This window comes from Myotis davidii, unplaced genomic scaffold (genome assembly GCF_000327345.1).
Source record: "Myotis davidii unplaced genomic scaffold, ASM32734v1 scaffold415, whole genome shotgun sequence".
NCBI classification, from domain to species: Eukaryota; Metazoa; Chordata; class Mammalia; order Chiroptera; family Vespertilionidae; genus Myotis; species Myotis davidii.
In genome coordinates, this window is record NW_006287951.1 from 414,233 (window position 1) to 427,695 (window position 13,463).

Here is a 13,463-nt window from a genome sequence, read left to right on the forward strand (position 1 = left end):
ACAGAGTGTGGGAGACACCCATTTTATGTTTATTCTCTCTCTCTCTCTCTCCTCTCTCTCTCTCTCTCTCTCTCTCTCTCTCTCTCTCTCTCTTTGCTACCCTTTCTCTAGACATATCTTTGGGTGAAGATAGAATAGATATAATTTCCATGTTGCCATTGTTTTTCTTTATAAATTAGACCATATACATGGTATTCCCCCAAAATGTATTTAAAATGTGTGTATACATTTTTTGGGATACCCTATATTTTAGGAAATATTATTCTTACCTTACTATGAATATAGTTTTAAAAAGTTATAAAGAACCAAATATATCTTTAAGATAGAATACTGAGCAGAACCATGGTCTTTGGTGTTTTGTTAAATCAATCTAGCAAGTAAGAGTTCCAATGGACTTTAGAGTTCTCATTTCCTCATTGCAGAAATAGGCAGAGACTTTGAGTGTTTACTGAATCCTTTTCCCTGGGTCACAGAGTCAGGATTAGAATTCCAGTGACCATTGTCCTTTCAACTCAGCACACTTCCATGTTATTTCATTTGCTTCATTTGAACTTCAAATTACCGATTTACAGAGCAACTTTGAGAGACAAACTCAGTTTTAAAAGTCATCAGGGTGATTGATATTCTAATATTAAAATATAAATTTCTTAATACTAGCAGTTCATGATTATTCTTCCAAAGTTTGAACCTTTATGAAAAGGAAATTGTTAAAGAAAGTAAAGATTTTAACATAGTGTTTTGTTAGAGATCAGGCCTATATTGGTAGTAAGGCATTTGTCTTCATTAAGCTATCTTTTTCCAGTCATTCAAAGAGATAAACAGTTTCAAAAATGGCAGGGAATCATGGGAATGAACTATCTTAGCAATATTCCACTCCCCTGAGTCATAGTGCTAGAATCCCACAGTATGCCGTTTATAAGATTTTGTTAAACCTTTAAGAGCATTCCAATATTTGATCTTTTCCCTAGTTGGTTAGAAACCTCATCTTCTCATCTTACCTAAATAAGACTTTTAAAACAGCAGCAATTACAAGTGGTTGGATGAATTAAAATTTTAAAGGGCAGAACACTGATAAAAGTACAGATATTAGGAATGGTCTCATTGTCTAGATCACTGTACACAGCAGGTGGGGAATGCAGATGCCTGTGAAATCCAATAGGTAATTATTCTGAAAGTCTCAACCCTGTGGTTCATGGAATCAGAGAATTAAGGAAAGACTGAAACCTAATTTTCTATCTTTTAGGAATAAAAAAAGAATATGAAGGAGAAGAATTCCAAAAATTATCATATCATCAAGTTTTCAATAACGTAATGTGATAGTAAACAAGGTTGAAGGTTGTGGCTGAAAACAATTGAGTTACTAGGGTGAGGTAAAGAGAGGAAGTAGCAAAGAGGAAGGACAAGTTGTGGCCACATTTGCCATATCCTTGGCTCAGACATATAATTGAATTATTGGTGTGCAACTATTCAACATAATCAAATTTCCTAATTCACCCCCCCACCCCCGCCATGCACTTGTGAAAGTCCTTAAATATAATGGTCTATTTTAAAAATAAATTTTTGTTTTCAAAATAATTTCCCCCTCCATGTCTTACATTTTTGTCTAAGAACCTTGCACTTGTGCCTGTGCATTTCAAATGAATGTTGGGCATTTTTTTAATGCTATTTTTAATCTTCTGGGCATTCTGGACATTCCTGGTATTTATAGTTTACTAACTTATTTCCTCATGTAATCTCACCAAATCCTAATACCTCCCACATAGAAGTTACTTAACAGGTGCTGTCCATATTAGTAACTTCATCTTTGGATGCGGTTAAACATAGTGTTGAATAAGCTCCTACAAATTAAGTTCTGTTTTTCAGGATGAGTTTAGTTGTGAGCTTATTAAGGAAAGATAGCCATGGCTTTAAAACTAAATAAATATGAATCACAATCTCTCAATAGTGTTAATAAGCTGCTAAAAGGACAAGTTCATGCTTTTCTTAAATATGTACTCTTCGGTCCATGTTACTTGGAGGAATCATTTTTGCATTTTCTGTATCTATTATTAGATACTATAATTGAATTTTTTTATATAACATGACCATTAAAGAATCACACAGAAAAGAGCACATTAGTGTCATCTAATACTTGAAGTTGCTATCATACTGATTTGAATTCCTTCAATTTTTCTCTAATCCACTGTAAAATACACACATCTTCATGCAATCGTATCTCATTCTCCCATGGCATGGAGCAAAATGTATTCTTTTCCGACATTAAATCTTCCACACAGACTTCAAATTTCCTCCTTTGCCACTTGCTGCAGAATTTGGAGTCATCACTTGTCTCCCTTTTTCCCTGGATCCTCCTTCTCTCTCCCTACTGCTTCCTCCTCCTCTGCTTGCTTCCCCCATCCTCCTTCCTCTCAAACTGTATGTGTTTTTTTTTTTTATTTTTCCATTAAACAGGACACTTTTAGAAAGATTATTCACGACTCAATGGATATCTGCACCCCTTAGTTACTCCTCAGCACACAAGCACTCTACAGCAGATGTTTACATGAAGGGCATTAATGCCTGTCCAATGACCAGAACAAGCTTCCTCATTCCAGTACACCAACTAGCTGGCAATGTAGCATTTGGCAGCATCTGCTACATAGGCTTACATTGCTTTGCCCTGTCTCACTCAGTCCGAGTACTAGAGCTTAAGCTACCATAGCTACCTAAGGATTAACAATCCACACCTGTTGATCCCCTCCCTCTCAATAGTGGGCTCACTCTCTCACCACTCTCCCTTTTCTGACTTTACGCAGACCTGTGAGATCTTATACTTGCCCACAGCTTCAACCATTACATAGGTTTATTTAGCTTGGTTTATTCTTACTTCTGTCCTTCAGAAACACATGATTGATAGCCTAAAGTCACTGCCTGCTTGATATTCCAAAGGATACATTAAACTTTAGTCATCAAAATCTGAATTTGTTTTCCCCCTCTATGTTAATCATCTTGTTTAATGGCAACCTGTTACTCACTCAGGCCTAGAAATCAGGGACCATTTTATACTCCCTATATTCTTCATCTCTCACATACAGTGTGAGAGCAACACGTATTCTATAGTACCTGGAAAGCATCTCCGGTTACCTCTTTATTATTCACATCAGATCATGTCATAGCCCAACTTTAAGTCTTTCAAAGGCTTCAGAACCGACGAATAACATGCCTCTCACTGTGCTCAAACCACAGTGGTCTTCTACCTGTCTCTGGAACACACCAAGCTCATTCCTTCACGGTCCTTTTGTTCTTGTCTATGCAACACTGTTGCTATCATTTAAGTATTTGCTCCTGTGATCCTCAAGTGTCCCTATACCTGGCACCTTGGGTGCTCAGTTAATACATTAGCTCAATATGAGCTGCCTGGCTGTTACAGGAATCCATCCATATATTGTAGATTCATACCACCAGTGAACTTATCTTCTCAAAGGCTTAAAATAATCCAATAAAAGTTATCAAGTCTGCAATTTAAATAAAGACAACTTGTGGCCAGAAATAGTAGCAGACCTAATTTTACTTTACCTGTGTTCAACACAAACAGCACCCAAGGCCATAAAAGCTAAGATATATAAAAAGATGTGGTCAAGATAATTCTGTGAGTGGGAACAGCACCCCCTGTTCCTGACACAGTGCCTGTGGGCTGTTATATGATAAAGAAGAAACATCCCGTTTGGAATAGGTAAATGAAATTTGTAAGTCGAGCCATGCTATCATAATTCTCTTTACTTTCTTGTTTCTGTTAAAGTCTGGATTTTTAATTCATTAATAGCATAGTGCCAATGCCAATTAAGAAAAGGGGCAAAAACTTTACATTTAAATCGTGTGTATTCTTCTGAATCAACCTATTGAGGACATGCCAATTTTATTCAAAGTTCAACCACATCAGAAAAAAATTAGAATCCAAGTCATTCTTACTCACAATCCAATGTGATTCTGACTAATACTTTTTGCCTGGAAAACTACCTTTTCATAGCATTTACATTTCTTAGGCTTTGATTTTTCTGCTTCCTTAAATTTGTTTTTAATCAGAAGCAGAAATTTCAATATGACATGCACATGAGATATTACATGACATTTGGGGGCTAATAAGGAACAGGAAGTAATAAAAAGTTACTGAAACTCATGAGGGTATTTTTATAGGTTTGTAGACTCTTTAGCACAGATATTTCAAGAATAATATCTACGGACTGCATCTCTATCCAGTTATAAGCTTTGGAGGCTTTTTCCTCCTGTCATAAAGTAATAGCTTGTTTGTTCATTGGGTTCTTAGAATCAAATTGGAATGATAGCAGAGAAGGTAAGAGTTTTAGTATCCAACACACCCTTATGGTTAAAATGATGAAAGCAAAACCAACATCATTGGCCTTAAGAAATATAATATATGATATTCTGGGACTATAGGGATTTATAATATGAAAGCCCTAAAAATCTTTTCACAGGTGGTAATTCAGAAATGTGCTCCTTATAAAGTTAATAGCAATACTATTCTTCATTTCCATATCAGTTTAGGTAGTGAAAATGTTCATAATTATATGTCATTATCATATCCTAATTGGAAATTATTTTTATTTTTATTTATTTTTTAATATATTTTATTGATTTTTTTACAGAGAGGAAGGGAGAGGGATAGAGAGTTAGAAACATTGATGAGAGCGAAACATCGATAAGCTGCCTCCTGCACACCTCCTATTGGGGATGTGCCCACAACTGAGGTACATGCCCTTGACCGGAATCGAACCCAGGACCCTTTCCGCAGGCCAACGCTCTATCCACTGAGCCAAACCGGTTAGGGCGGAAATTATTTTTATAGATGAGAAAGCTAAGGCTCAGAAAGGTTACATGTCTTTCTCAATATCACACAGCTGTAATTGTAGCAGGGTACAAAGGGATTGCAAATGCTTTAAGTAAAACTTCAGAAAACAACTATAATTAATTTCCATAGTCATGTTAGTATTCAGAGTAATTAAATTAGGAAATTTCCTTAAAATTTATGTACTTTACAGTTTTTCTTAACAGTGATTTTTTTCCCACAGCAGCTACACAGAGTTTACAACATTGTAACAGGTCCTTGGAGTGCTCATTAAACACACACACACACACACACACACACACACACACACACACAGGCGCAATTGATGTGCTAGTTAATCACTTTAAAAATAAATTACTTTTATTATTTTGGATATTAGTTTTCTCACATTAAGTAAAGCAGGTCAGCAGGTCAGAAAAGTTCAGTGTTTTTTTTTTTTTTTTTTCATTTTCCAGTCTCTGACAATTGAAAACTCATAAAGTTTATATAAAATGTCTCTTCTGTGCTAAAAAGAGTTTTGGAAGAAACCTCACGCTATGGATTTTTGGCTATCCTTCTTGATTTTATCTCTGATGAAAGTTCAGGTAAGGCATTTTGCATTTCAGGCTGTCCTATGACATTAAGTTGTGGCTATTTCATTAAGAAAAGGGGTAAGTTTTTATTTCAGCAGTTTATTAACCCATTATGTTGGTATAAACCTTGAAGGTTTACCAGTTGGTAAAGATAAGAGAAGACTGAGGGAAAGGCAAACCTCAGATTGATGACTTTCTGGAAAAGGCCCTGAATCACATGCCCCAATTAGTCACTGCTCAGCACACTTCCAGAGCGTGCCTTTCGAGCTATTTCCAAAAGTGTTGAAGAACCCATGTGTTTACATTGGACTTCGTTATGAACAAAGAAAATACTATTCATATATTTCAAAAGTGCACATGGCACGTTCTGTTCTTCAAGCCAGTTGTCCAGACAAAAGGGCTCCACTTCAAATTGGAAATGGGTTTTTGTTTTTTGTTTTTTACCACCAAGACCAGTGTCAAATTATCAAGACATGAACAAAAGAGATGTCAGGATGTGTCAAAACATCTGGGGATATGCTACTCAGGAGTCATACACATTCAATTGTACTAATGCTGTCACTTGTTCATAAACGGCAACCCCTTCCCCCAGCCAAATACATATCATAGAATGTTTCAAATGGTTTCTTAAACAAGAAGGAAGGCAGGCAAAATAATGTCCTAGTCCATTTACAAATGCAGTTAAATCTGGAAGGGAAGATAAGCACTATTTTAGATTCAATGTGATGCTTACCATCTGAGATTGACTCCTAGGACATCCATTGATATCTTCAACTTTTTCATTTGCTAAAGTAAAGAAATAAAATAAAAGAGAGAAAAAAAGAATGATGCTTAAGCAATGAATTGAAACACAAAAGGCTAAAAAAACAAAACAAAAAACAACAACACTAAAACAAAAAACAAAACACCAAGCAAAATGCTGCTGCTACATTCACTCTATCTCCCAAGCAAAGTACAAGAGGACACACTTGTTAGCAGCCGACAATTCCATATGCACAAGGCGGAAAAAAAAGGGGGTGGGGGGGAGAGTGAGAAGGAAGTTGCTGCTAATTCTTTAGTCCATGCCAAATGACTGCTGACATGAAACCTTTCACAATTGTCCCCGCTGGGTCAGGATACAGTTTCAAGGAATCTCCGAGTGCGTAAGTTGCTCCAGCTAATGAAACGCACACATGGGAGACATATGGTTTAATGAAGCATTCATTTCTGACAATTCAGTGTATGTATGATACAGTTCTAACCATTAAAAAGTGTGGCCACGCTGCCTTTTTCCAACATTGCCACAAAACCATTTCAGTTTAAATCATGGGAGAGGAGAGCTACGTTAATCCCAGACACATGGACCAAGTTTGCATGCATTTGACTGAAACTGTGTTTTACCAAAAGGAGTGGGAGCAGAGCCAGTCAGGTTTTCCCTCACAGGGCAGGGCTTACCTATGATTTGGATGATCTCGGCTAGCAGCACTCCATCTGCAATGTCTTGTTGCAAATCCTTGATCAGCCGCTTGTGGCCCGACTTTGCCAGGTAGTGGTTGGCCCAGTCAGTGTAAATCTGTTGAACAGAGGGAGGGAAGACGTGAGATGGGCTGAGGGAAAGGAGCTAATAAAAACTCTGAAGACAAATGCTGGATTCAAAGGGAAGCTATTCTGAATCACATTCCAGTTCACAAAGTCATAGCTCAAAAGGAAATAGTTGTAAAAAATTTTAAACAGCTCTTTCCTCCACTTATCTCCTGTTTCACAGGGAGATGATTCACTCTTTCAAAACCAGGGGCTAGTCACTTGTGACACAGCAAAACTCCCCAGATGACTCCTGCTTGCAAATCAGTTTGGGATTTCACTCTCTTGCCCCTGGTTCTATCAGATAGTAAATAATCTGCCTAGCCTTGTAGAAGGAAGCCACCTGGACCGATTTCTACAGAAACCCTACTATAAAAAATGTGTTTCTCTGAGAAGACTTTATTTACATTTGTCACGTGCGATACTATATGTGACAATATTTTGGCATCATTTTAGGAATTAATTGCAAATCCCTAAGATATTTTATTCAGACTTGTTTTCACCCATTTCAGCCTCTTGAAATGTGTTTATAGAAGAGGAGAGAGGAAGCAAATGCAATTATTACATAGACATTACAATATAGAATTGAGGGCGCTGGCAATCTGACACAGTAAGATGACTCCAGTAACAGATTATGATAGAAGAAAACGTTGGAACTGGCCAGAAGCTTCACAAAAATAAAATGTTACCAATGTTTCCATTGTAATGGGGCCCCTACTTGTGTAATGTAACTTAACAGAAAGGATAAAACTGTCCAGACTTTTCAGTTTTAATTAAAACAGTATTCTGAAAATAGGACAAATTAGACTGGAAAGGTAAGTTGTAGCTTAAATCATAAGCCCTGAATGCCAAGCAGACTGTAAAAAAAGCACTCTTTTATATCTAACAAAACCAAAGGTAGTTTTTACAAAAATAACATGAATCAGAAGTGAAAGTCTCCCCACAACTTGCAACCCCATCCACTTTGGAATAATTTGGCATGGATAGACCTAGAAGTTTTTTCTAGAACTTTACACTTTACTTAATAACACCATGTCTCACACACACACACACACACACACACACACACGCACGCGCGCGCACGCTAGGATTTTAAGCTAAAGCTGGCTAAAATTTTATATATAATTTTAATAAAACTTCTAAAACTATATCCTATATATTTTCCCATACTTTTATCTCATTATCTTTGATTTTCTATTATACACAATATCAATCCCCCTGTTAAAGGATGTTTAATTTGTTTAAATATGTTTCCATTACAACTAAAGTTGTAAGACACCCTTATATCTTTGCACACTCATATGCTGGTATTTTTACCTAAAAGTAGAGCTGGTAAGATTTTGTGTGTGTTTTTTTTTAATGTATCCTATATATAAATATTCAAAAATACAATCTAGAAGATAGAGCATTTCTTTATTTTACAAAATATAAAGTTGCATCTTAATGCATAAGTAGTGGTGATTAAGTTTTCTGAAAGATATAAATAATTGGAAGCAGCCATTTGCATAGGAAAAAATGAGAGCGAAATTACATCTCCTTTCTCATGTTCATGATCTTTGATGAAAATATTAAAGTGTGAGAAAAGTAAGTCATACAATTGTCTTCAGAATTAGAAAACAGGCACATGGCTTCTAGATGGTGATCATCTTCCTCAAAGATTTTATTCTTCTTGTATTATTTATAGTAAATTTTTATAAGGATTTATGCTAATTAAGATCTAAAACATTGACACACTTCCCTCATCTACACATCAAACAAAATATAACATTAATTGTTTGGCCTTCTAGTAGAAATTTCAGGTTGACCCAATATTTTTAAAATAGTTTTTTATTGAATTTACTAGAGGCCTGGTGCACGAAATTTGTCCACAAAAGGAGTGGTCCCTCAGTCCAGCCTGCTCCCTCTCCAATCTGGGACCCCTAGGGGGATGTCTCTCTGGTAATTACCATGCTGTTATGGGTTGACCCAGTCTTGATTTGTGCCTATGTCATAGCAGTGAGTTATAAGAACCAGGTGAGTGACTTTAAAGATAAAGAACATGAATTCTGGAGTCAGTTGGACATCCCTCTCGCAATCCAGGACTGCTGGCTCCTAACCACTCTCCTGCCTGCCTGCCTGATTGCTCCTAACTGCTCCCCTGCCTGCCTAATCGTCCCTAACCCCTCTGCCTGCCTGCCTGATCACCCCTAAATGTCTCTGCCTGCTGGCATGATCACTCCTAACTGCTCCCCTGATAGCCTGATTGCCCCCTACCTGCTCCACTGCCTGCCTGATCACCCCTAATAGCCTTTGCCTCGGCCTCTGCCACCTCAGCTTTGTCCAGAAGGACAACTGGAAGGATGTCTAGAAGGTTGTTTGGCTGTTTGGTCTAATTAGCATATTACACTTTTTTACTATAGATTGGGATGACATTGGTTGATACAATTATATAGGTTTCAGGTGTACAATTCTAGAATATATTCATCTGTATATGCATTGTGTGTTCACCACCCCAAGTCAAGTCTCCTTCCACCATTATTTATCCCCCCTAAACCCTCTCCTACCTCTTCAACCCTCCTTTCTCTCTGATAATCACCATGCTGTTATGGGTTGACCCAGTCTTGATTTGTGCCTATGTCATAGCAGTGAGTTACAAGAACCAGGTGAGTGACTTTAAAGATAAAGAACATGAGTTCTGGAGTCAGGCAGGCCTGGCTTTGAGGCCAGCAGATTCCTCATTTGCAAAATAAAAATAACACTACTTAAATTATAGGATTGTGTCAGAACTAAGATAGCACTTGTAAAGTACATGTCACAGAGTCAACCCTGAAGAAATGTCTATTATCATCATTATTATGGCATCTGGTATTTGCTAAGATGGCTTTCCAAGAATGTTAAACGTATCCTTTGTCAGAGGGTTAAAAATGAGAGAGTATTGGTTAAAAGAAGATGAAAGAAATTGTATTGCTCACTCCTGACATTACACAGACCTCTGACTCTTCCTGACTTCTGATGCACTGGGCCCACAGATCTTTCCACCCTCCGACCCAGAGGAACGTATCTGATTGTAAGCTGTCATGTTCTCATGCAGACCTGCAATGCCTCCATGGGACATCAACTCCATAAAACTCCATATTTCGTGGATTTTCTTTTATGAAGGCATTACATTATGGAAATTTTTTTATCTAAATAGATATAGAATGAAATACATTAAAAATGAAAACAAGAAGCCCTGCCAGTGTTGCTCAGTGGTTGAGCATCAATCTATGAACCAGGAGGTCATGGTTTGATTCCTGGTCAGGGTACATTCCCAAGTTGTTGCCTCCATCCCCAGTCAGGAGCATGTAGGAGGCAACCGATCAATAATTATCTCTCATCACTGATGTTTTTATCCCTCTCTCCCACTCTCCCTTCCTCTCTCTGAAATCAATAAGAACATTTTTAAAAAGTGAACACAAGAATATTTGCATTTGGCAAATGCATGCCAACAGTACCTTAGCCTCTATCTAAATCCCTCACAGGACTTATGTGAGAAAACCAATGGAAAGCCAGCTGCTAAGCTTTAAGACCTTATTTGGAAAGCCTATAATTTGGCTCATGAAACAATTTTTACATGGACCAGGAATCCCAAGCTTAAGAGCTTTGACTTGTAGAAGGAAGCCACCTGATTTCCACAGAAACCCTACTATAAAAATATATGTTTCTCTGAGAAGATGTTTACATGTGAAACTTTGCTCAGACAGTGGCTCTGACTTTACCTGAAATCAAAAAAATCAATTCAGACTACATAAATAAATGAATTTAAAAGAAATCTCTATTAAAACTGTCTTATACACATTATTTTACTTATTATTTCTAATAAACATATGTAAAAGATACCTAAGACCCTTCAAGTATATCAGTGCCTTTCAAAAAGATGTTAAAATCTAGGTAAGGAAATATAAAACAATAAAAAACTTATAAATGTATATGTTAAATATTATATAAATATTTTTTCTATCTTTTAAAAATATCCTTAGGTAAGGATGAAATATATAGTAAAAAACCATCTATCCTGCTTTCAATGCACAATGGTTATTAACAATCCTTTCTTCTGCAGAAAATATAGCCGTTTGTTAATTTTTAAGAAAGGATTTGGAAATTATAATCATACTGGAGGCCCAATGCATGAAATTCGTGCAAGTGGATCGGCCCTCACAGACTCGGCTTCATCAGGAAGGTCGTTCAGCTGTCCAGTCTAATTAGCATATTATGCTTCTTTATTTTATTTTTTTAACTATGAAGGCAGTTGATAGTACTTGTCGATGACTGTTCTTCAGACATATTCTGTCGACCACATCACTTTCTTTTGCCTTCAGAGGTACATTGTGGCAACAGTTGGTCTTCAGGCATATTCTGTTGACAATTTTGGCTTCAGAGTGTCAACAAAAACATGATGTCATTACCCAGTGCCCACAGCCACTGTTTCTGGGCTGGGCTGGGCTGTGGGCTGCATTTTGTGCCAAGGCAGTATAGGCTGCGATTTAGTGGGCTGTTGCTCCAGGGTGGTGGTGGGGTCTGTGTCCTACTTGGGAGAAACCGAGTGTTGCTTTGTGGGCACTAGGTTCACAGCGCTGTTTCTCTGTACATCACGGCAGCTCCTGCATTGAGTATCTGCCCCCTGGTGGTTAGTGGACATCATAGTGACTGGTCGGACAGTGGGAAGGACACTTAGCATATTACCCTTTTATATATAGAGATATTGATTTCTTAATTTTGGGTTGGAAAAGTGCGGGATGTCTTATACAGCAAAAGATATACTAATGTTTTAGTGGAAATTAATCATAGACTACTTTGGAGTTCAGATCCAAAATCCAGACATGATTTCATCATTCTGTTGTATGTATTTGAACAGATTCAAATGACAGTTGACTAGGTGGTTTGCATCCTCTCTCATTAGAATATTACAATGAGTTTACCTATGAGTTTTAAATACATTGATAGTCTATGCATCTTTGCTTGAAGACTGCCTCATTAAAGACACACCTCCTATCTCCATGCTTTTATTATTATAGACTAGAGGCCCGGTGAACAAAAATTCATGCATTTGAAGAGGGGGGTCCCTCAGCCCAGCCTGTGCCCTCTTGCCATCCAGGACCCCATGGGGGATGTCCATCTGCTGGCTTAGGCCCACTCCCTGGGGGATCGGGCCTAAGCTGGCAGTAAGACATCCCTCTGGCAGCCTGTGAGCCCTCAGGAGATGCCCTCCTGCTGACTTAGCCCTGCTCCCTGGGGGATAAGCCTAAGCTGGCAGTCAGACATCCCTCTGGCAGCCTGGGAGCACTTGGGAGATGTCTGATTGACGTCCCAGGGGAGCAGGTCTAAGCCATCAGTTGAACATCCTTAGCATTGAGGATGAGGCAGGAGAGCTCCCGCCATCACTGCTGCACTCGCAGCCATCAGTCCTGCTTGTGTTTGAGAGGCACTCCCCCCCCTCAGCCTGGCTTGTGACTGACTGGAGCTCCCCCTGTGGGAGCTCCTGTGTTGAGTGTCTGCCACCTGGTGGTCAGTGCGTGTCGTAGCCACCAATCATTCCCGGTCATTTCACCATTAGGGTCAATTTGCATACTACCCATTTATTATATAGGATAATGTATATAAAATATCATAGCACAGTATAGCATGTAGTTTGTCTTATTTCACTTTTTAAAATATATTCTCTGTATACCTCTTACTATTTGACCATTTTGAAACTCAAAACTTAAGTAACAGTTTAATAGAATAAGTATTATTACTCATTAAACAGGTGATTAGAGAAAGGATTAAAGCAATACTTTAAATGATATATTTGGAGTCTCTTTTTGTAATTGGCTTCTCTGTTTCTGCCCAAGAAATGGGGAAATGAAAAGTTGACTGGATATCATTTTAAGCTACTATTCATTCTCATTTCCCCATTTTATTTTTATAAAACCACTAGAGGCCTGGTGCACAAAATTTGTGCATGGGGGTGTGCTTGTCCCTCAGCCCAGCCTGCACCCTCTCCAATCTGGGATCCCTTTCACAATCCAGGATTGCTGGCTCCCAACTGCTTGCCTGCCTGATTGCCCTTAACCACTTCTGCCTTCCACAGATGTCTGATTGACGTCCCAGGGGAGCAGGTCTAAGCCATCAGTTGAACATCCTTAGCATTGAGGATGAGGCAGGAGAGCTCCCGCCATCACTGCTGCACTCGCAGCCATCAGTCCTGCTTGTGTTTGAGAGGCACTCCCCCTGTGGGAGCCCATTGACCACCAGGGGGCAGCTCCTGTGTTGAGTGTCTGCCCCCAGTGGTCATTGTGCATCATAGCAACCAGTCATTCCACCATTAGGGTCAATTTACATATTACCTGTTTATTATATAGGATAATGTATATAAAATATCATAGCACAGTATAGCATGTAGTTTGTCTTATTTCACTTTTTAAAATATATTTTTTGTATACCTCTTACTATTTGACCATTTTTAAACTCCACAATTTAGAAAACATTTA

At 38.2% G+C, this 13,463-nt stretch overlaps 1 protein-coding gene across 1 annotated transcript in view; it reads right to left on the minus strand.

The window, feature by feature from the left end:
• NAV3 (neuron navigator 3) overlaps positions 1 to 13,463 on the minus strand; it is a 351,070-nt gene that overhangs the window by 257,505 nt on the left and 80,102 nt on the right. Inside the window, 2 exon segments of the mRNA XM_015561356.1 lie at positions 6,149 to 6,201; positions 6,850 to 6,967. Coding sequence (XP_015416842.1) covers positions 6,149 to 6,201; positions 6,850 to 6,967 — 171 coding nt within the window.